At 35.2% G+C, this 22,429-nt stretch overlaps 1 protein-coding gene across 1 annotated transcript in view; it reads right to left on the bottom strand.

Moving 5' to 3' along the window:
• LRPPRC (leucine rich pentatricopeptide repeat containing) overlaps positions 1-22,429 on the bottom strand; it is a 158,397-nt gene that overhangs the window by 20,754 nt on the left and 115,214 nt on the right. Inside the window, exons 28-33 of the mRNA XM_062489024.1 lie at positions 17,050-17,174; positions 16,317-16,423; positions 3,927-3,995; positions 3,586-3,676; positions 1,093-1,235; positions 898-979 (exon numbers count right to left, since the gene is read on the bottom strand). Coding sequence (XP_062345008.1) covers positions 898-979; positions 1,093-1,235; positions 3,586-3,676; positions 3,927-3,995; positions 16,317-16,423; positions 17,050-17,174 — 617 coding nt within the window. The remainder of the gene's footprint in view (positions 1-897; positions 980-1,092; positions 1,236-3,585; positions 3,677-3,926; positions 3,996-16,316; positions 16,424-17,049; positions 17,175-22,429) is intronic.

The raw sequence follows: 22,429 nt of genomic DNA, 5'->3' as shown, positions 1-22,429 counted from the left end.
CAACTTTAGACTCCTAATCTAAATAAACTGAATATTTAGACTGAATAATTCTAGATGGTAATTTCACTAACAATGTAAATTAAATGTCTGAATGACTGATACATTCTTCTTTTAAAAATCTGTGTCCAACCTGTAAAATATACTGATTACACTTAGAGAAGAAAATAACTAGGTGTCTTGCATTTATAAATCTTCCTCATTCAGCAAAATTAGTTTTTAAACCTATTGAATTCTATTTTCTATACCACTTTCAAGTGAGGTACCTAGTTATTTACTATAGTATAGATAAAGAAAAAAAATATTTCCAGGATATTCAAATGCTCTGCACCTTGGAAAATACTAGAAATTAACTAACTGGGACCAAGGCTCTTCTCGGTGATGCAGGGCAATAAGACAAGAGACAATGGGCAGAAACTGATGCACAGGAGTATCCACCTAAGCATGACTGTGCTGGTGACTGAACACTGGAACAGACTGCCCAGAGAGGTTGTGGAGTCTCATCACTGGAGATATTCAAGGATCCTGGTCCATGTGCTCAAGGATAAGACAGAGCAAAAAGGCTGGACCAGATGACCCACCCTTCCAACCCAACACTTCCTAGGATTCTGTGATTTCCTCCCCATTTTGTGAGGTAAAGTAAAGCTATTTCTACTTCTGTCACCCTGCTTTGGGATGAGATGGATAGGAATGGATTTCCAACGATTAAACACAGACTGTATCAAAGGAATGGCACTGAAATACACGCTGCTCTTCTGTATACAAAAGCAAACATCCATGCATAAATTAATTCTGTTTTTAGCAAAGACTGGCAAGTTTGCAAAGAACAGCTCTGAAGTTAATTGAAACCTTAAAATTAACGTGGAATGGGGGAAAAGCCCACAGTGGATTTCAGTTTACCTTTTGCTTTATTTTGCTTGCAAAGTATCCGTATTTTCAGTTCTTCTCCACTAGCAGCACTTCTGCTATCTTCAGGCCTAACCTTTAAAAGAAACAAACATTTAAATTACTGTGATGCTACCTGTTAATGTTTTGTTTAATAAGAAGAAATATATTTGTAAGTGTTGTTAACTAGGAAAGTTAAACTCCACTTACCTTAGGTACTTCAAATGGAACAACCTGACCGTTTTTCTCAAATATATCAGCAAGTAAAATTAGTGTTTTTTCACGAGGAACAATATTTTCTTCTTGAATTTTAGTCCAAATAGCTTCAGCCTTTCCCCAGTCCTTGTTGCACTCTGAAACAAGATTAAAATCTTAAGACAAAAGCACATTTAGAACATACGTCTGTATCTAAGGTGATTAAAAATTACGCCTTTTGAAAATAATTAATCAATTAATCGTGTACTTCCACCTCATATGATCACCAATTTGAGGTTCTGAACCATTTTAATACATAGAGGATGCCAGAAAAAACCCTAAGGATTATAAGAATTATAAGATACATGAGAAATCAGCTCAAAAGTAGCACAGAAGTGATCATCCCAGCTCATCAGTTCTATTGTTCTAGACTGTTAATTGAAATTTGTAAATGCATCATTGTAAGTAACTGCAAATAAATAGAAATCTGGACTTCACAAAAGAAAACTGTTAACTACCATTTAACTACCTAGTAGTTTATAGGTTTCCTATTGCCTTTACATATTTTAGCTTTGCAGTCACCAGTTGTGAAGCATTTATGACTCTCACACACTACTGATTTACAACCTGGTAAAAATGAGCTCTCTAAAGCAGAAACATCCTTCTCAAACTGCCTTGGCATTTTATTCAAATCAGGTTTAGTTCTCCTACTACACATGCAACTCTTGTAAATTCTTCACTGACTATTCAAGAGTCCTCACAAGTGCACAGCAAAGGGAGAAAGGTGACATTCAAAAGCTGCAGCAATGGAGTATCTGAGAACGATCAAATCCTGGATCAGATTGTTCAGAAAGGCTCTCTGATCTCCATTGCTGGAGGCAGTGGAGCACCCAACAAGGCACCCAAACTTTTACTAAACAAGACTATGATGTGATCTGACTTTGGAGCTATCCTAGCTCCAGGAAATGGCGTAGACTTAAACTCCTGAGGTTTTCTCCAGTACAAATTATTCTGTGATTATGAAATACCTTGTTTTCAACATTTTTGATCACTGCTTGGACTACATGGTAGCTTTTTTTTTTTATATGCCTAAAATAGATCTGAAGGTGTGGTTTTGGTACACAATGACAGTCCTACTGTAAATGTGCATGGGGCAGCTTTGATAGGTAATCTAAAATGGTTGAAAGCAGGATTATGCATGGTTTTTGCCTTTCATGGTGGCAGAAACCCACAAATGTTTTCCACTTCTTTGAATAAATGGAATTGGTTCTGTCTTCTGAAAGAAGACTGAAGATTTTGCATGACAGAATTTGATGAATTGTATCTTCTGAGATTCTCTTCCTAGCAGCACACTGTCAGACTTAGTCATTGCCAGAGGTGAACAGGATGAGTGGAGAAATAGAAAGGCTCTCTCCCTGTTGAGACAAGATTGATTTTCAGGCCTACTTGATTTTTGATGGTGAACCAGTATGTGTAAAGCCAGAATTAGGTAACGCTACAGCTTTCTTTGAAGCTTTCCAAGGCTGCGGGAAATGAAATGCAGCACAATTCTCACAGGGTCTCTGGTAATTTTATTTTGTGCAAGCACTCATATCTTCTCCAGCTGTAGCTAGGTGCAGTGGGGAAGAGGCCTGCCTCAACAGTCCTACCCAACCAAGAATATACATGGAGAATAGCCTAAACTCAAAAGCAAGTTTTCAAGATATATCAAACTCTTGTAATGGCCCAATAATATATAGATATATGTACATACCTTACCAAAGTACACAGAAATCCCTGTAATGCTCTATGTCCCAATTTACTGTTTAGTGCTCCATACCCAATCTTAACACAATGCATTTTTTCAGTACTTTAAAATATATCTCCATAATTTTAGTCCTTTATACTACACTATAATACACTGAATAACAAAACCAACATAGACTGAAAAACACAGAAAAGAGGAATGAAAACTCCATAGATTCTTCATAGAAAACTTCATAGAACTTCATGACATCCTTCTACACTAAGTCTGTAGGACAGAAATGAACTTTCAATTTTAAAAACTGTTTCATGGCTATAAATGATGCAGAAGTTAGGTTGTGGGTGGTGAAAAGTAAGTACATAAAAATATATATGCACCTTTCAGAACCAGATCCAGTTACAGGACACCCCTGATTTTTATCTGTTATGAAGATAACAGATGGGCAGGTTACCTTCTCTAAGCATGCTGGAAGCCAAAACAGAACTTTCAAATTATAACACCAGACAATAGCATGGATTGGAGAAGCTGTACTACGCAAGTCTATATGTTACATCTATCCATCCATTCACACACACACACATACACAGTATACTAAGTGTTCAGGTCTGCAGATGAAAATAAACCAAACCCCTGACATCTCCTCCCCTCAAGATGCCTCAGAAATGATATCCAGACCACTTGTGTATCAATATACAGCTTCTCTTGAGGGTTACATTCCATCTCCAACCACATTACAAACATGAACAGATCTCAAGCTCACTTACCACACAGTTCGAGCAGGTGGTAGTACATCTCATCTCTATCGCATTCAAACAGATTTCGAGTTAATTCTACCAACTGTTCCAAAGCTTCCATCTTCAAAAAGAAGGAAGAACACAGTTATACCTCAGCCATGCAATTATTTTTCTACATGTGTGCATATACATGCTGTGTACATTCAACTAAAATAGTATTTCTGTTTAAGTATACAACAGCATTAAGTTCACCTCATCAGCCTGTCACATGTTCTTTCAAAAACAGAAAAATCAAGTGAGAAAATACTTCAAAACAATTTTTCTTGGAACAAAATGACAGCTCCATAGAACACATCATATGAGTCACATACCTGTTTATTTAATATACACTTTTTTGCAAACCACTTCAATCTTCCAGAGTGTGCTCTCAAGCCAGGAGTCTGTAAAATATTTCCACAAGAAATATATTACTGCACATAGAACATTCTAAAGGAAAACAAACATAATACTGGTATTCATAATGAAAGTTCATAGCTTAGTTTGTTTTTTGAAATCTAAAATAAACTACAGGCTCACAAACAATCATGTTAGGTTGCATTTATGAGAGGTAAAAATTGCAGTCACCTTATTCAAGACATTCCCCTCTTTGGTTGAACAGTGCTGAGAGAGTTCATTTAAAATACACTTCAGATGAATAGACTAAACGTTAAATAACTTCTATTATCACATTAATAGGGTGTTATTGCTGCTACCCGTAGTAATCCTTTGCATTACTCATGGAAAAGAATTACACCAAATGTTTCCAAAGTGTCTTCACAATGACATATTTGTATTCAGCACTGCTGCAACTTAGCAGCTAGAAAACCATGCTTCTGAACTGCACCATCACCATTGGTGATGCCAATATACTGTATAGACACCAGGTATAGTAACTGTAGGGCAATTCCTACCCCAGAACAGAAGGCTCAAGATTTACTCTTAAGACACTTAAGGCTTGCCCTTAAGCGTGTGTACACAGAGGAAGTGATGTGTAATTGTCAGCACAGCACGCCACAGTTCCTTTTGTTACTGACTTTCCCAGGTTGTGAGCCTGTGCTTATTCATTCCTTTGTTATTTCAAGCAGACTGCAGCTACATTATACATGTGCTCAAAGAAAATGTTTCAATATTTGAAACTCCATCTCGTCTAGAAAACCACATTGTGCCTTCCCAGCAATATATGCCATAATCAGAACAGCATTTACTTCAGTTCCTCAACTTAAGTAAATTCTTAAATAAAGATAGGAAAAGTCAAAAATTTTTAAGAGACATGTCACACATTCTACCTACTCATGTCTAACATATCTAGAAAAGGCTACAGCAAAATGCATGGAAAGCATCCATCATTTTTACCTCTTGGCCTTTCCTCCCACAGATACTTGATTTCCTTGCTTTATTTTGTGTTTGCTTTATTTGTCTTGGCACAAATGTAATTTACAGAGTGGAGTCTGTTTTTTATTTCAAATGTCCCAGATTCACATTCATATAACTTTAAGTAATTCCAAGGAAATGTCTGTTCACCCCTACAGTGTTTTGACTCTTAAAGACTTTTAGGTTTTAATATTGTAAGAAATCTCTACAGTTTAAATATGAAGTGCAAGCTTAAAAATTTGAATGCTAGTTTGCACAAAAGAGGCAGTTTGAACAAAATGCTGTGAGAAATATTACGTTTCAGTTGCAAAACAGTGGAAACAATCACTACTGGAAATGTGAATTTACCTTCTTTCTTTTAAACACAGATAATTTCCTTTTCCTGTATTCTCCAAGCACAGAATTACTACCCTTGCATCCTTCTGAAATAATTCAGCATACACCAGAAAACCAGCATGCAAAATTTCAGTGAAAACCCTTAACTTTTGTTAAATATATAGGAAACAGTGTTCTGCAGAGTAAGTGTTAGGCCATATAATCCTACCAATCACCCAACCATTCCATGAAGCCAACATAAGGGCTTGCAAAAAACAGGATGCTAATCCTGTAGCTCCTCAACATGGAGCATCTCTGTTTGTTTAGCTGTACTGTTAGAACAGTCTCAGCCCAGGTACAGAAAAATTGTGTATATTGTATATATGTGGCCTTCCCCAGCTTTCCAGGTATGTGCTTTTTTTCCAATTAGTTGTTTGTCTGGGTGTTTTCCCCTGCCCACAGTTACTTATATTTATAGGTACCTATTCAGTGCTTTTTTAAAGAGCTACTGAGCAGTTTCACATAAAATATGCTGAAAACTAAGTCAAGAATTAACGCCTTACACAACAGGCTCTTGATACAAAACAGGCTCTTGAAAATGAAAAAGAAAGAAGTATGTTGCCTGCATTTGTACCTAATCCTCTTTAGGACATGGTAAAATTCAAATGCTGAATTCACTTACAACTTCCAATATCACCACTGATCCGAATGCCAAAGAACTCAACAGCTCGAAAGCTACAAACTTTTTATAGTAAATCCTGTTCTGTTCAGAAATGATTGATGTGTCTGTCACTACAAGGACAGCTGAGTTATACAACAGATATCCTTGTGTTTCATTTTGAAATTGAGAAGTGTTTTCACATACTGCAGGTCTCAATCATCAAAAGAACATCTAGGTCAGATTAACTAAATCTCCAGGGCTTGCCTGATAGTCCATATTTGTAGCTTATCCCTTACAATCTTAGAGAATTTTAAACATTGCATTTAGCAGCAAGCAGTGTTTCTACAATACAGCAGACTAAAATAAAGAAGAATAAAATGCAAGGAATAAAGAAAAATTGAGTAAAACACTATACTTCTAAATTCCCATTTACAATTTCGATCTTGCTTGTTTCAATGGGCTTTTAAATTAAAAAAACCCTACATCGAATTTTAGTGGCTGGTTTTCTTTTTTTGTTGTTTGTTTTGTTGGGTTTTTTTTAGTTTTGTTTTGTTTGATAGTGTCAAGGAATTCATCCAGCATATAAACCAGATTTCTGGCCTTTACATTATTTTGAAATATAGAACAGTTGTACTCTACCAAGTCAAACCTTGTTATTCTCTCTGTAACAGTAGCTACAGGAGAATATAAAATGTCAGAAAACATAGGGAATACTTTCCCTTTAGCGCTCTTCCACTCTCCAACTACCTGAGGTTCAGTGGATCACATGGGTTCTAACAAGTTATTTCTCTTCCATGAGCTCTTCTGGTTGCCCCTGAAACCCCTTAAGATTTATCACATTCAGAAGATCTTTTTGGCAATGGGTTGCCTCCACCACCTTCCAAAGAAAACAACCAAAATACTACCTATTTTGATTTTTTTCAGCCTAACTTCTACTAGCTTCATTTGAAACCTCTGGATTTTGTATTAGAAGATGATATAAAATCGATTTTTCTTTACTATCTCTATTTTATACTAATTTAATGATTAGTATACAAAAAAAAAATCCCTGTTTCTTCTCTAGGCTAAGCAGAATTCAGCTACTTTATTATATCTCATACAGAAATCAGTCCACAGTTTTGATCACAACTTACACACACGTGATGTGATTCTTGGGGTGTCCCACACAGGGCCAGGAGTGGGACTTGATGAACCTGATGGGCCCCTTCCAACTCCGCATATTCTCTGATTCTATGATGACTACACTTACTCTACACTTATACCCACACCAATTTACTCACTGAATCTACACCTTCACACACAGTAAGGAACACTAACCAGAAAGGGGGAAATATGCTGCATCTTTGGAAGACCTCTTGTCAAGCAGCACTCAAAAATCATGTAAATGCAATAGTCCTAACACACTGAAAGCATTTGATTTCTTATCCTTCTGAGAACCAGTCACTTCAGACAGGTGATTGAAGGGGTCCAATCAGCAGATTTTCTGTACTAACATTTTTATTTGAGCTAATTTCTACCTATTACAGCTGAAAGAAAACAGATGGTCTGGAAAAATACTGACCTGTCAGAGAGGAATCTATTAGATGTTTTTCCAGATTTTTAAATAATTATATAAATATTCAAATTCTGTTTACATTAGTATTCTGTAACTGCTACAGCCAATAGAGCCATACTGGTTTTTTTACTTTCACAAAAGCTTTTCTAATAAAAAAATTTTTAAAACTACAGAAGAGATATGAAAATATTTATTTACCCCTCTCCACTTGGCTAAACCAAGCTTCTCCTCTTTAAACACAAAACTTACTTACTGAGAAAAACCACAAAAGACAACATACCAGACCAGAATCCCAGAGTCCTGCTAAAAAAGATGACTTTCAGCAAACTAAGAGTTATAACTGCCCCAAAACAGTGCCACTTTTGCTGGCTGAGCTAGCATAACTGTTTAAAAACAACCAGCAGCATTTTTTATTTAGCATATATGTGACATGAGATGGAGAGCTTCTGTTTTAACCTTCCAACACTGCACAGTCACAAATGACTACTGTGTGCTGTCTGGCAAAGTAATTCTTATGTATACCAGCCAACTTACTCTAGCCTTTCATAACTTCACTGTGAATAACACATCAATTCTAACTATTCAAGTTGAACCCTGACCACCTTAAGTAGTTTACATTTAATTCAAAATTTCTCTATTTTCTTCGAAAAAAGTTCAATCTTTTCTTAGGGAAAGAGCACTACTATAATCACTAATTCAAACATATTGGAAAGAAACAGCCAGATTTTATAAAAGCCATCCATGTTGCACTTCCCAATGGTATTCTTTGGAAGGGTAGATCCATTCATTCCTCTTTTTGCAGCTGAAAAAGCCAGTAATAGTAAGAGACAGCTAATGCTGCTAAAGGAAGCAGAACATTTCATGCAGAGTTACATCAGCAGCAATAACAGACTTATGCTACCAGTACCAGAACCAGTTACTGAGATTTAGATGCCAAAGCAATGTCTTGCAGGAAAATGCATTACGTCTCCAAGCAGACAGCCTTGGGCAGACAGCTATAAGAACTGATGTGTGTCATTCCTAACAGCTCTCTCCAACATAAGTGTCAAGGAAAACAGAAGACTTGATGGGAAGTTCTTAATTTAAAGACCAATTTTTCCCTGATTCCACAAAAATGTCTATGAAAATCTCACAAATTCCATTCAGCTTTAATGAAGCCTGGGATATTTTTGCATGGCAGGTTATTTTAACAAAGCTTTCACAACAAACACTGGATATTTTTGTTGAATTTTCCCCTAGGTTAAAACTTGTGGCAGAAGTCCTCCCTTCTACTAAGCAGTAAGTGCACTTCTTAATCAGAAAGTCAGAAGAACATACATGAAATTTCTGTAACTTATGTAGCCATCCTAGTCTACTTATTGAATGAGATGGGTAAAATTATTTTACACTTCTATTATTTTTTTCTCCCGTTAAACACTCCTTTACTTCCAAATGACAATGCATTAGTTTTTTAAAAAATACCAATTAACATATTTACATTATTTTTTAAATAATCTTACACCTTGGGTTCATATGTATGCAGGTATACCACTTTGACATATTTCTCCCACTACAGTCTCTATAGCAATGTCTATGTGAAGTATCACTGTTGAACATATAGGAAAAAAACCCTTATTTTGATTATTGGCTCTGAACTTTCATGCAATAGTCCAGAAGCTCACAAAAGATGCCGATTTAGAGACTGAGGGATCTAAAAATAACCTGTGCATCAAAAAGCATCTTTCCTGTTGCAATCATATCAACTCTCTAATAAACATACTAGTGCTCTCCTAACTGAGCTTTTCCTTAAGTCATTGTACTACAGCTCCAGCTGTTTATGGCTGGCAATGGAAGCAATACTATTTTCCTACAACTTCACTTTCCACTTTGAAAGAAGTTTAGTTCTCATTGATTTCAAAATTGGTTTCTCTGGTGATGGCACAGAAAGATACCCTCACTTTACTTTTTCTAAACAAAAGAAAACCTTGCAAATGCTCTAAAAAACTTGTAATTTCTTCTTTATAAGCAATTTTGCCCATAAATAAATATCACTAAAAAATACAACCCCCATAATACTGAATTCTTTAAAGAGAAACTCATCTAAAATATGTGGATTATTGTTCAACTTTTTGGTCAAGGGATAACTAACTGTATGTAAGCTTGTAAGGTACATCTGTACCTTCAATATGTCTACTTTTCATGTTTGATAAAGAGGACAAGCACTCTAATGCAGTACTGGAATATTGAAACTTCTGAACTGCTCCACTGCAAGTCACACCTTCAAAGCCTACTCAGCTATAGTGTATTTGATATTTTATTTGCAGTACCAGATATTTAATGAAAGACAAAGGCACATGTGCCTATATATATATCCTCACTAACTAGTCTCCTGAGGCTGATGAGAATTCAAGCTCATGCTCTCCTTTCTGCCTATCCTACAATCACACAAGGTAGCAACCAACTTTCACTAGGTCAATTTTGCTGTACAAAGCAGCAGTAGTTTACAGCAAGAAAATGCAAAGCTTACAGTCTCCACTGGGAAAGTTTGTACTGTTGGTTTGTGGCTTTTTTCTTCATAAGTAGATATGTCCTTCAAAGCTTCTGTCAGTTTCACAGTCCACTTACTTTACTAACACAAGTATCTGTTGAGTAAATACTCATTATTTTATTTATTTCACTTTAAAGAGGAATATACTTTGCTTTATGTTAGACAAACATTGAGAAAATTGTCAGGCAACTTGTTTATAGTCCAAAAACACTAAAATAATACTATGATGGAGTTTTACAACTTTATCATTACTCAACACAACTGAAAATGATGTACATTTAATCACTTGGAATATTCTACATTTACCAGTAAGTCTTCCAAAATAAATTATGCAGTGGAATATTATTACAAAAAAAAATTAGTCAACATTCACAACAATAATCACACTGGAAGAAAAGGTGACACCAAAAATACACAAAAATTCTGCTTAAAACCAAGTCCTCAAGGTTACCCTAGACTCAAAACAGAACAAAAATGTGCCCTTGGCCTTGTAATGTGGTTTTACAGTGTATGATGAATGAAAAGAAAGCATTAGAAACCTCCTCCTTCTAACTAAGTCCCTGGAGCTAAGAAAAAATGCACAGATCCTGCCATAATCCCACATTCAGAACACATTACCGTCTTCCTTTCAGGAAGGAATTTTTTCAGTAGTCATCCCCTTTACCAAATTTACTTATTTGAAATATATCCCTTCCGTGTAAGAAAGGAATACTTAAGAACTTCCAAATAACGTGCACTGAACTAATAAGCACCCCTTTTTAATTAACATACATGCACTGATGCATGGAAAGAAAGTCCAAGTTCACTAATAACCAACTGTGTCAGAGTCCAGTTTCAGAAGGAAAAGCAGTGATTTTGTTGGACTAGTAAGACTCAATAATAATTTTAGAAATTCTTTTCTTGTAATTATAGGGCTTACATGCTTACAAGGTCTTTCCCCTCCGTCTCAGTTGCACACAGTTACCCTAATAAAAGCTATTATAACCCCTACAAACTATTCCTAAATCTCAGACCACCATCATGGAATACAATCTTGTTCAGAAACACATAAATTTCATTTTAATCACCACCACTCTTTTCTCAACAGGACCAAAAATAAGTCTTTTCAAATAAATTCAGACACTACATATAACCATCACTAAATTACACATAACTCATGCACCCCTCCCCCCACCCTGCTGTCACAAATCAAGAAAGCATCTTCTCCTGGTAGTTCATCTCCAGCATAAAATCAACAGCATTCAATTTTATGATGCAGACTCTTACAAAAAGCAATCAGGATGAAACAAGGTTGTAATCTCTCAATATCATGTAGAAATATTCTCATTGTTTTTATGGCAGATTAAATCCAATAGCAACTGGTATCTTGAGGTCTGCTGACATTGGATGTCACAATTCTTTGCTTAAATCTATTTACCTCCTAAATTAACTTGACATCTGTTGATAAATTTATTCCTGTACACTAAAGTCACCCAAACCAGCTCTTTTGTCAGGTCCCAGATTTCAGCAGCAAACGTCTTCTCTTACATTTCTTCACAATGAAACACATTTAATTAAACTATTTCACAACCATTTGTCCCTGAATTCTTCACTCTAACGTCTTGAGATCTGTAGGATATGGTATGATAAATTTAATTATTAAATATAAACAACATATTTAGTATGAGAGTAGATGAAGATAGTACTACACTTGATTAAAATCTGGTTAAAAGAATTCTGAAGCCATGCACTATCCATGGGCATTTTCAAGGAAGGCTCCTCTAGTGGAAACAAAATACACAGGTTGAACTTCTACAGAAAAACTCTCCTTCACAGTTCTGAGATCTATCCCTGTATTCCAATCCTCTTTGCCTTCATTTCCAGCAAAATCAAAATCAGAGTAGAGATGAGAGCTTCTACTCTTCCACCAAAGGAGCAAATTAACAGCTGTTATTTTAACAGCTGATGTGATTTGATCCAGAAAGATTTCAAGAAGCATCTGTTAAACAACACAAGATAGTGGAACACTGCTACCAACTCCTACTTCCTATCAGAGGAGTCCACAAGTTCCCAACCAAAAATGGAAGTAACCTGATATCATTTTGAACATGGTGCTTGTTTTGGTTTATTTAGGTATTTTGCTGCACAATGAAACTTGATTTAAGGTGCTATGATTTTGCTGATACAGTGCAGAAACAGTTTAACATCAGCTTAATACCTTGCCTATTCAGTCACAGAAATTAAGTGTTCCTTTCTTCTTCCTTCCATGAAAACATGGTTCAGGCTTTCAGTAAGCAGATTTATAGATGGGCTTTGCTCAACCCTCTGCTGCAGGACTATTACAGTACTGAACCAGATACAAACCTTTCTAGAAAAAGTCAAGAGTGGAAAAGGGCTGCATTACACATTTATTCAGTGGGTATTTAAAAGTAGCTGCATTCAGCACGAATAAATGCAGAAAAAAGGGTGAGTCTGGAAATATTCAACCACCATGAATGCAAAACAACTGCAAGTTATGAGATCCTGGTGAAAGATTCAGAGATGACCAAAATATTAAATCCAACAAAAATGGCAGAGATCAACTATATTTTAACTACTGTAACTAGTAAAATCTGTAAACCACTATGCAGCATGAAAACAAATCCAGTAACAGGTGAAAAGGGGAATAAATAAATTCCTCCAAGGTGGTGTAACACTCCCTTTTTTACTCTTAAGCACCTGTGGCAATCAGCAGCTGAGCAAACAAAAGAGACTTTTAACTGTCCAGTACAGGCAACAGGTAAGAATTTGAGAGATCTGGGGGACTAGGCTCTAAAATATTCTTTTATCATTTATATGCCAGACTTAGAAGAACATAAGACCAAACCATTCTTCTAGATTCTCTCCACATAATTATGTTAGACTTCTCTCCAGGAGGAGATCTGATTAAATATATTTCAAACAAGAAAACATTTTAGAGGATATCTAAAGTATTTTTAGAAGGTACTTTCTCCCAAATCTTATTTATTGAAAATTCCCATCCCTTTCTTTTAGCCTACATCAGTTTTAATGTAGTTAAATTTAGTTAAAGGCAAAACATACTGACCTAATTTTCTTCACTTTTCTTATGAAAATACAAGGACAGAAGGCAATTAAGCTGCCTTTCTAAGCGAGGGAAAAAACTCTTAAGTATCCAGAGCTAGATTTGATGACACAGAAGTCATGCTGTGCCAATCCAAGGGAAAGCAAGCTAGTATGTGACCTTGTGGTAAGGGGCAAGAAGAGAGATGTGCCAAGTTTGTTTTTACATGATCATCTTTCAAGGACTCAAGACAAAATCTAACTTATCAGTTGAGGTGCAATTAAGAAGATTAAATTATGTCTTGATGTATTACAGCACCCATTGGTGGAACTTGTTTTCAGTGTAAAGTGAAACAGCATCTACTGGCACAACTTTGGGGGATCAGCAATCTCCAGATACAGCTAGAATAAAATAGACTTAACCTTGGCTGCTCTGTAAAGTGTACCTTATTTGTAGCTATTGTCTACGAGAACAAGACTCTCAAGCACTTAATAAGGCAGTTCAACAATACTGCAAACCTTATCACACAAGCCCAAGCCCCAAGATGCCTCAGAAACTTTCCCCACAGTCTTCTCAAACACAGCTTCTCTTCCAGTCAGCACTGCCTCAGAAGAGGCTCCCACTACCAAACTACCACATGCTTCAGTCTAGCTGTTTTAGCATGGGTCAGACAAATTCTTTGCCTTATCTCCTTTGTACTTCCCTTTCGTTGCCTCTCACACTCTCCTTCTCTGATTAGTCTTGCTTTTATTATAGTAAGCAGACAAGGCACAGAACTTTCAGCTTCCTCGTTATATCCCATAACATGATCTTGCATATACATGCATTCACAACACAGTTGTGGCCAGATAATGTAACATACACAAGTCTGACCTGATTTTTATAATCTCAGTCACATCCTCTGTCCTTTCCCAGTACTGTTACTCACTTTCATTTTACTGAAGATTTGAGATTTAAGAGTTATTTTTTTTGTTCCTGGGGCTTTGAGGCCCAAGTTTTTCAAAGCAGCACCTGTCACTAAGTTTCACATAAACATCTAGGGTACCTCTAATTTCTAAACATAGCAAGAGCAAGCAGAGGCAGTGGTCTCCAGTGAGTAAACATCCCATTTAAGCAACCATAACCTCCACAGTGTTAATTTCCTTAGCTCCTAAGGTTTCTTTCCAGATTTATTACTGTCCTTTTAGATACTCCATTAATTCCATAGATGTTTTCAAAACAAAACAAAGCATATACATGCAACAGCATCTAAAAGAGAAAGCAGAACCAACTGATCTCCTTGACTGAATATTATTTCACAAGAAAAGAAGATAGAAAAATAATCTGAGATGACCATCAGGAGTCACAAATTTAGTCACAAAACCCACTGGACTAGAAAAAAAGAATACAAATACATCTTTATTATACATATTCACACCATTTCACATTATACTGATCAAGGCTTTCACCTCCCAACAAATCAAAAAGCATATAGGAACTTGCTTGTGTTTTAAAACAATACAAACAATTATTTTCTTCTTCAGCAAAGTATCAATTATAAGGTTTCTGTCCTCCCCTTTTGGAAACAATTTCTTTGAAAACGCTTAACATATTGTGACATAAAAAAGCATACTTTAAATATTATTACTGTAGAGTAATTGATTTTGTGACACACTTCCACTAGTGAAATACATGCATACTATTCCTAGCTAAATTCCTATACTAATAAGAATTCTGCAACTTAAACCGGCTCTTCTTCCACAGTGTAAACTAAGTTCTAATTCATACTTCATAGAAGTTAGATAAAAATACTTCAACTAGCATTAAATGAAAGTTTTCCTGCTTTTTATCTCCAGATATTTGGTGTTAGATTTATGCCTAAACATCTGTGGTTAGTAGCAACTTACGATCAATCAACAAATACTGAATAACTGTAGAGAAAATCTGGCATGTCTTAAGAAAATTACAAGAGTTTCAGAGCCCCAACAATTTGGTAACTTGCTTATTATCCTATTCACAACTGCTGAGCTCCAGAACACAAATACAAATTCTGAGAAATTAAATACCAATATCAAAGAAGGAGATGCTAAATCACATGACATAACAGTTTTGCTCATTTAGCTTTAATTTTTACTTCCAAATCTCAGATTTCCTACTTCTACCTCCTATATGCTTTAATCACAGTAAAAAGAGCTCAACTCCTCAGTGTCATCTGCTGTCAGATAATGATATTTATTTTTTTTCTGTATTACAAGATTTGAGCTAAAAAGACCCTCTCAGAACAAAAATGCCAATGTTTCAACACTCTGCTTTGCAGTATCTACACACCCCACAGCAGGACAGTGTTGCTCCACCACAGACAAACAAACAGATCTTCAGTTAAGATTTCTTAAAAGCAAGATTTCCATTACACAATTCAAGCAGGGATAGCTAGTATTTCAGATACTTTAAAGGGAACTAGGAGAAAATGCATTCTTTGTCTCCGGAAGGAAAAAAACCCCAAAATTACGTTAGAGTTGAGTATGTGCATAACACAAAAATGCTGAGGACAAGCTATTACTTTTTCTGCAAGATACCTCCTCCCATATATTAAGTGGAAAAGTTATGCAGCATTTAAAAAACATACAAGTGTGTTAAGAAGAAAAAAATAATCACAATCTGGGCAGACTCTGCAGCTGCCCCTTTGACTTATCAATTTCAGTAAGCACAATTTCAATCAAGTCTAGATAAAGTATACTAATCCTAAATAGACCAAGTTTGTCACCTACCACTTCCTATAAGCTGCTTACTATCCTGAAAAAGGGAGAGAGAGAAGAAATGCTAAATTAAATGCCAAGCAGTAGCAGACAGCGGTTGTTTGGCTGATTAACTTGTAGACAAGCATTACAAATAAATCTGAGCATGGTCTGCAGCAAATTAAATTCCAGTGCTTTTAAGAACAAAGAATTCCTTCGGAAAGAGGATTAGCAACTTTACACCCAGGAATGCCAGTTTAATTTAATTGTTCCACAATCTGATATTTAATATGCAAATATCATTTTGATATATAAGAGCATATTTGAAAAAGTGAGGAAACAATTTCAATGTACAAGACGACTGTCTCTCTTCTGAACTGTAATTACACAAAATAAAGCTGGCCGAGGGTTTTTATCACTGGGATTGCATTCTATTAACATGAATCGGAACAAGTCTAATTAAAAGTTAAAAACTTTAAATGTTTCTTATTAAGAATCTAAATAGCTGCACGATTAGAGTACTATAGTTAAAATCCCACCTCGATGACCTTCTTGGCTTCTTTGTATTTTCCTGTTTGCAAGAAGGCGAAGAACAGATCGTAGAGAGCCATCATGTCACCATATTCTCTGCTTACAAAATCTGAAACTAAAGACAGAAAAAACTCATTAATTTACCCAATATATTGAAGTATTTCAATATTTATGTCAGACATTCCTAATACTACTATTTTCCAAGCCTCATAAAATATAAGCTGTAAGGGGATAAATTTTGAAACAGAATGATTATAACACACGACACAATTTGCTGTAGCTTGGTGGTTGAGCATACTTAAAATGTTCTTCTATTTTATCTGCACTACATTTTAAACTACTTTCAACAAAATACACTATATTGGCACGCTCTGCTCATAAAAAGTGAGGATACATGATTTGTGAACTGCACAGCTGTTTGAAAAACAGATGTTTTGTTATTGTGATGCGCTATTACTAATTTATTTATTAATAGTAACATACATAGCTAGAACAAGTATTAGCAGTCATCTTGGAGAGCTCAATCATGTATTATATAAACAGAGCTGTTCCATGTTTAAAATTACAAGCAATTTTTCAATCTGAAGAATGCAGGCATCATATTAGTGCTTTAAAGTTAACACACATAAAGACAAACAATTTTTTTCTTTCAGTTGAAAGAACTAATATACAAATCTTGAAAGAAAACCCCCCAGAAAACACTTCATATTAGCAGACAGCATTTGACTACATTCAACTAACCCTTCTGCAGAAGATCAGCATCTCCTTTTTCTACCAGTTTACAGTAGATGGTATGAATTTGAAGAATTTTACCATACTTCTTGTAACAGCTGATTAAAGCTTCCAGAGCAGCAGGCATGTCATCCCTTGTGGAATGAAACAAAACAAGAATAAAAACATTCTGAGCAGGAGCAATGCATCTTGAAAATTTCACAGAATTTTAATTTTGAAAATTTCACAGAAAATTCATTTAGCAGTCTATAATCCAAGTGTTTATTCCCCCAACTTTTATTATTTTTGATTCCATGACCATTGTTGACTACAAATTAGCCAAAGGCGTGAACGTTCCTCAGCATGAGATGCACTTAATTTTTGAGCAATATTCTTGACAAAACCCAAATTCCACAGAAAATTCACTTAAGTGTTTAACAGCTTTATTTTTCTCCTTTGTAAGCAGTATCATGTATGTTCTGTTATCTCAATGTCTATGTTCAGGTATTTCCAATTTTTAAGTTTGTCACAATTATTCCAAAATATTCTGTTTCATTATAAACCACCAGAGTTAAGTAAGATAACCACAGCTGATTAGATTGCTTCATACTGGTTTTACACCTTAACAGAGTGCCTATAAATAATCTGTTGATGTCCATTACATCACAAAGGAAGGGCTACAGCATTATTCCATTCTATATGAAAAATCAGAATCAAACAGGTATTTTCTACTTTAAAAAATACAATTTCTGCAGTTAATTCCAGAATATAGTATGGTACCAAAATTTGTTTTATGCAGGCCTATCCATGTCATAAAGATATGGCACTAGTGTAAATCCATGTAGTAGGAAGTGTGCAAGACAGTATTAAATGCATTTAGTGAATTTAGTCAACTCAAAGAGGCCTTTGAGCAGCAAGCAGAAGTAACACAGATAACATTTTCATTTGTCGTACCTCAATTCTTTGCTGAATTTCCCGCTACGTATACACTATTGACACCTTCAGAAGTATACATAATTAAAATGCAAAACTGAAAAGTTGTAAAAATAATCATAGTAACAACAAATACAAAATAACCTTCTGTACTGTGTAACTAACTGTATTTAATCATCTGCTGCAGACCATTTTTTCAAAGGATTACAACCCAATGTTGAAATAAAACCAAACAAAAAAAAGCAAAAACACTGGAAACAATCAAGGACAACCACAGAAACACTAGTAAAACAATATGTCAAGTTTTTCCTTGAAGAGTAAGGTTTAAGCTGAAACAAACCAAGCCCCACCCACACACAAAATGTAAGTAGCCATGCAGTAAGACTGCATTTTAGATTTCAAGAGCCTTATTTGATAAGGGTGATCTAAGTTACCAAAGGAAAAAAAAAAAATTAAAAAATCACTTATCAACAGAAGCTGAAAGGCTGACTTGAAATAATGATATAACATTCCTGAAGCAACCTTATTTTTCATCAACAAAGCCTTAACAAATCAAGATATTACTGTTAAAACAAACCAAATTCAGATGTCCTCTCCTCACAATACATTTCTTGTGCAGCACAGATTTTGCTTTTTCAAAGAATGAACTATATAAACTACTATGTACTACTGTAATTATCTAGGCTAGTATTTTTTAAATTTTTAACAGTAAAACACAGAAGAAGAATTAATTCTATTCAGTAATACTGGCATTCTTTAAAAGAACCTACGATGATGGATTTCTACCTTACCCCCTTACTGAGCCCTGTTTACAGTGCATCTTCTGGCACCCCATGGAGTCATTTGAATTTTTGTCATTTGGGGTGAAGACTAAATTACAGGTTAATTTCAAAACTGCAAGTAGATGTTGCAGGCTAGATTACTGTCATAAAAGAGAAATACTATGGTAGTTACCATAGTCAGATATAAATTTATATAATCAGTATTTTTCTTCTGCTTTAGATGCAAGTTCAGTTAACATCTAGAAAAAAACAGTTTTACAGAAAACTACTCAATTTCTAAGGAGGCACAACAACATTTATACATTCAAATTAAAGTTTTCAGTGATAAATCTAGCTTTTCAGACTGATGCTCAAACACCTACAGCATTGTCTCGGCTGTATTCCTAAAGGATTAAAGTGACTTGTTTTTAGGTCAAAGCTATCAATAAATGAATGAATAATTGGAATGTCATTCAAGCAGTAGCATTAACAGTTTTCTAGTCTCTACATGTATACTTCTGAAGGCATTAATACTGCACATGCAGAGAAAAACAAACAGTCAGCAAAGACCTGAGACAAAAACAAATGGAAATACTGCACTTGTTACTGGGACTTCCTGCTCAAAGGGGCTGAGTTAGCCTGCCTTTAAGGAGTTCTGTATCTTACACACTGACATACTGCTACAACTGCTTTGAATCTACTGAAATCAGATATATTTGTTCACTTGTGTTCAATCAACTAACCAGTCATCCACAGTTTACTAGAAAAGGGGGTTTATAAAACATGTAATTGCTAAAGCTGGAAAAGACAAATACAAAACAATAAAACACAGAGAAGTTCAGCATCCACAAAGAAATTTTTGGTATCACTACTGAAAAGGAAAAATTATCAAGCTTATGCTTGTACTTGAGCCTCTATGATTTATCAATATGCAGTATGTTTTAACTGTCACAAACTGCAGTTAATTCCAAGTAAGTACCAGCAGTTACCATTGTAAGCAGTTTTTACAGTCCTTTTAGAAAATTAAAATAAGGAACTCACTGTAGGCTTCAAATTTTAAGTAAAGCTAACATTTTAATGTGTTTCTTGTAATAATTATAATAAAAAGAGCTGCACAAAAAAGAATTTCTACATTTTAAGAAAACGATATTTAGACATAATGAGCTAAAACTAAGAAACAGCTGTACATCTGAAAGTATTTGGGAATCTTTCTGTAAGAAGTTATGCATATCAAACACCCTTTTATCCTCCCAAAGGATACTTACTACTCTAATACATTAAAAGCCTTGTCTAAAATTACTATGTAATTAATACGATCCAAGTCAAAAAAGGAAAAAAAAAACCCCATATACTCATAGCCACGTTGGAAAAACTGGATTTCCAGCAACAGTTTGGAATAAACAGTATTATAGTGTGAAGATAGATGAACCATGCTTCATTTTGAGCTGGTCAGTTACTACAGCTTTAAGTCACTCACAAATATTATCTGTTAAGGACTACGGCCTGTTCCACTTAAAGATTAGGCGTATATTTTCTGGCACTTTGAAACTTGCTCTTTTAAAAAAAGAAGACATACTATTATTTTTGAATGACAGAAAGAGCCTCAGCCATGAATACTTTCTGCTCGGCCCAGAGTAGTCCTACTTTGGCATTACTTTCCAGCTAAAGTGATGTTCAGGTTAAGACACCAAGTTTTTTGATTCTTTAGGTTTCTGTTTAGAGTGGCTATGAAGTCCAAGGTATTATGGATCCAATCTTCCAAAATACTTGTGTGGGTAATTTTAATCACACAAAGCTATCTGAAGAGCCAAAATTACTCAGGTGTCAGAAGGTTTGCAGGACACACTCAGTAGCAGGACTGGCTGTACCATGACTGGACATTTCAGGTCCCCTCACTTTCAACGAGCCATTCCCCTCTTCCTTTAAGAATGTAACACTAAATCTAGCCCTTTGACTTGTAATAAACAACTTTCCCAACCAGAGAGTCTGCCTGATAAAAATAAGACTCCAAATATTGATTTTAATTGGAATGAAGTGCTGCAACATTATGCATAAAGCTTTAGTGAAGTGGCAATTTACCTAAGGGGTTTACTGATTGAAAAGCTCTCAAACCTGAAATCACTAGAGAGGTAGAAAGAAGAAAGGGACTCTCTGGGGTGGGGGTGGAGGATAGCGTGGTAAAACAAATCCCTCTCTACAAATCTGAAGCAGATGTTAGTGTAGAGAAGTCAATTCAGCAAGGTACAATCAGCTTTACAAAAATTATTCTCTTAAAAGAGAACGGGCTCTTGAAAGAGCTAAATGTGTTTCTGTTCATTTGCTGTACTAAGGAATCTTCAAGGAGACTGGTGTTGCAATTACAACTAATCCTCCCCAAAAAATTAACTGTGTTGAAGGCTTTGTAATTTCCCTAGGTACAATTTAGCTGTCACTTACTTTAAAATTTACTCAAACATGCGTTCGGAACAGCACTAACTTCACATGTCAAGTGCTTTCCAGCCAATTGAGTCTAAACTGGAAGTCGGTGTTAAACAACTGAATGATTAGACAAGATAGCTCATTTCCCTGCTCTTTTGTTCAGAATAAAATGCCACATTTACATTATCAGACTCAACAGGATTTTCTGACAGAGAGAGAAAAAACCCTAGTGAACACTGTCCATAGCAAGCACATGAAGCCTGTCATTTACCAATCATCCTTCAAAAAGCAATAGCCATGAATGTAACTTAATTACGACCCAATGATCCTTGACGAAAAATCATCTTATCACTGTCCTGTCCCCATAGGGCAAATGAGACACTTTTGTCCTTTGACACTGATGATGCTAAATTCCTAATTGCAATAATGGAGTAAGAGAGCCAAACATCCCTAATTTCATCGCAACACATAAGGAGTTCTAATACAATATTTGAAATAAAGCCACTAAAAAAATTAGAAAAAAAAGACCTCCCCCCACTAGAGATATGTGTCCCCCACTAAAAATATGATTTAATTAACAGAGATACCTATTTTTTTTTGAAGTGCATATAAAAGTCAAATAATTTCTAAGTGCTACAGAATGATCTCAAAATCACAAGTGATTTTAACTCCATGAAAACAGAAGGAAAATTGTCAAGGCACTGCATTCATGCTCTGTCTACTACATAAGAAACTAATCAAAATGGGTTTATATGTGATTAATGACAAATAAGCATAAAATGGACAATGCTATATTAAAATACACTAAACACTTTTGAAGAAAAAACAATCCAGCTATAGCCTTTTTATCTTTTAAGATACAGGTATTAACTGCTTGTGTTCCCTAACTTAAAACTACAAAATAATTTACTCAAATGGTGAATAACATAATGCCTTCATAGTTAATCTGCAAATTTTCTTCCCTCTCCTTAAGAGAAATTCTTTTATCAGGAATTAGTAAATTTCAAACCTCAAGATTTTTCTTTTTGTTTCTTTTCTCACAGGTGAGTTGGTAGAGAAGTTAAGCCAAAACTACAATCCTTAAAAATCTTGATAAATTTTACATGGTATAGGTACAACAAGTTTTTCTAATTATCAGCAGCTGGAGAAACCAGTTCAAAAATAAGACATATTTTAAGCCAAAGTACAAGTTCTTTATACCCTTGCAGATTTTTGTCACACAATCCAAGGAAGGTTTATCACATTATATCACAGACCAAGACCATATGGACTGTCTCAATTTGTATTTTGATTTTCCC

The sequence above is a fragment of the Cinclus cinclus genome, chromosome 3 (genome assembly GCF_963662255.1).
Source record: "Cinclus cinclus chromosome 3, bCinCin1.1, whole genome shotgun sequence".
NCBI lineage: Eukaryota > Metazoa > Chordata > Aves > Passeriformes > Cinclidae > Cinclus > Cinclus cinclus.
This window is presented reverse-complemented; position numbering and strand designations above follow the sequence as displayed.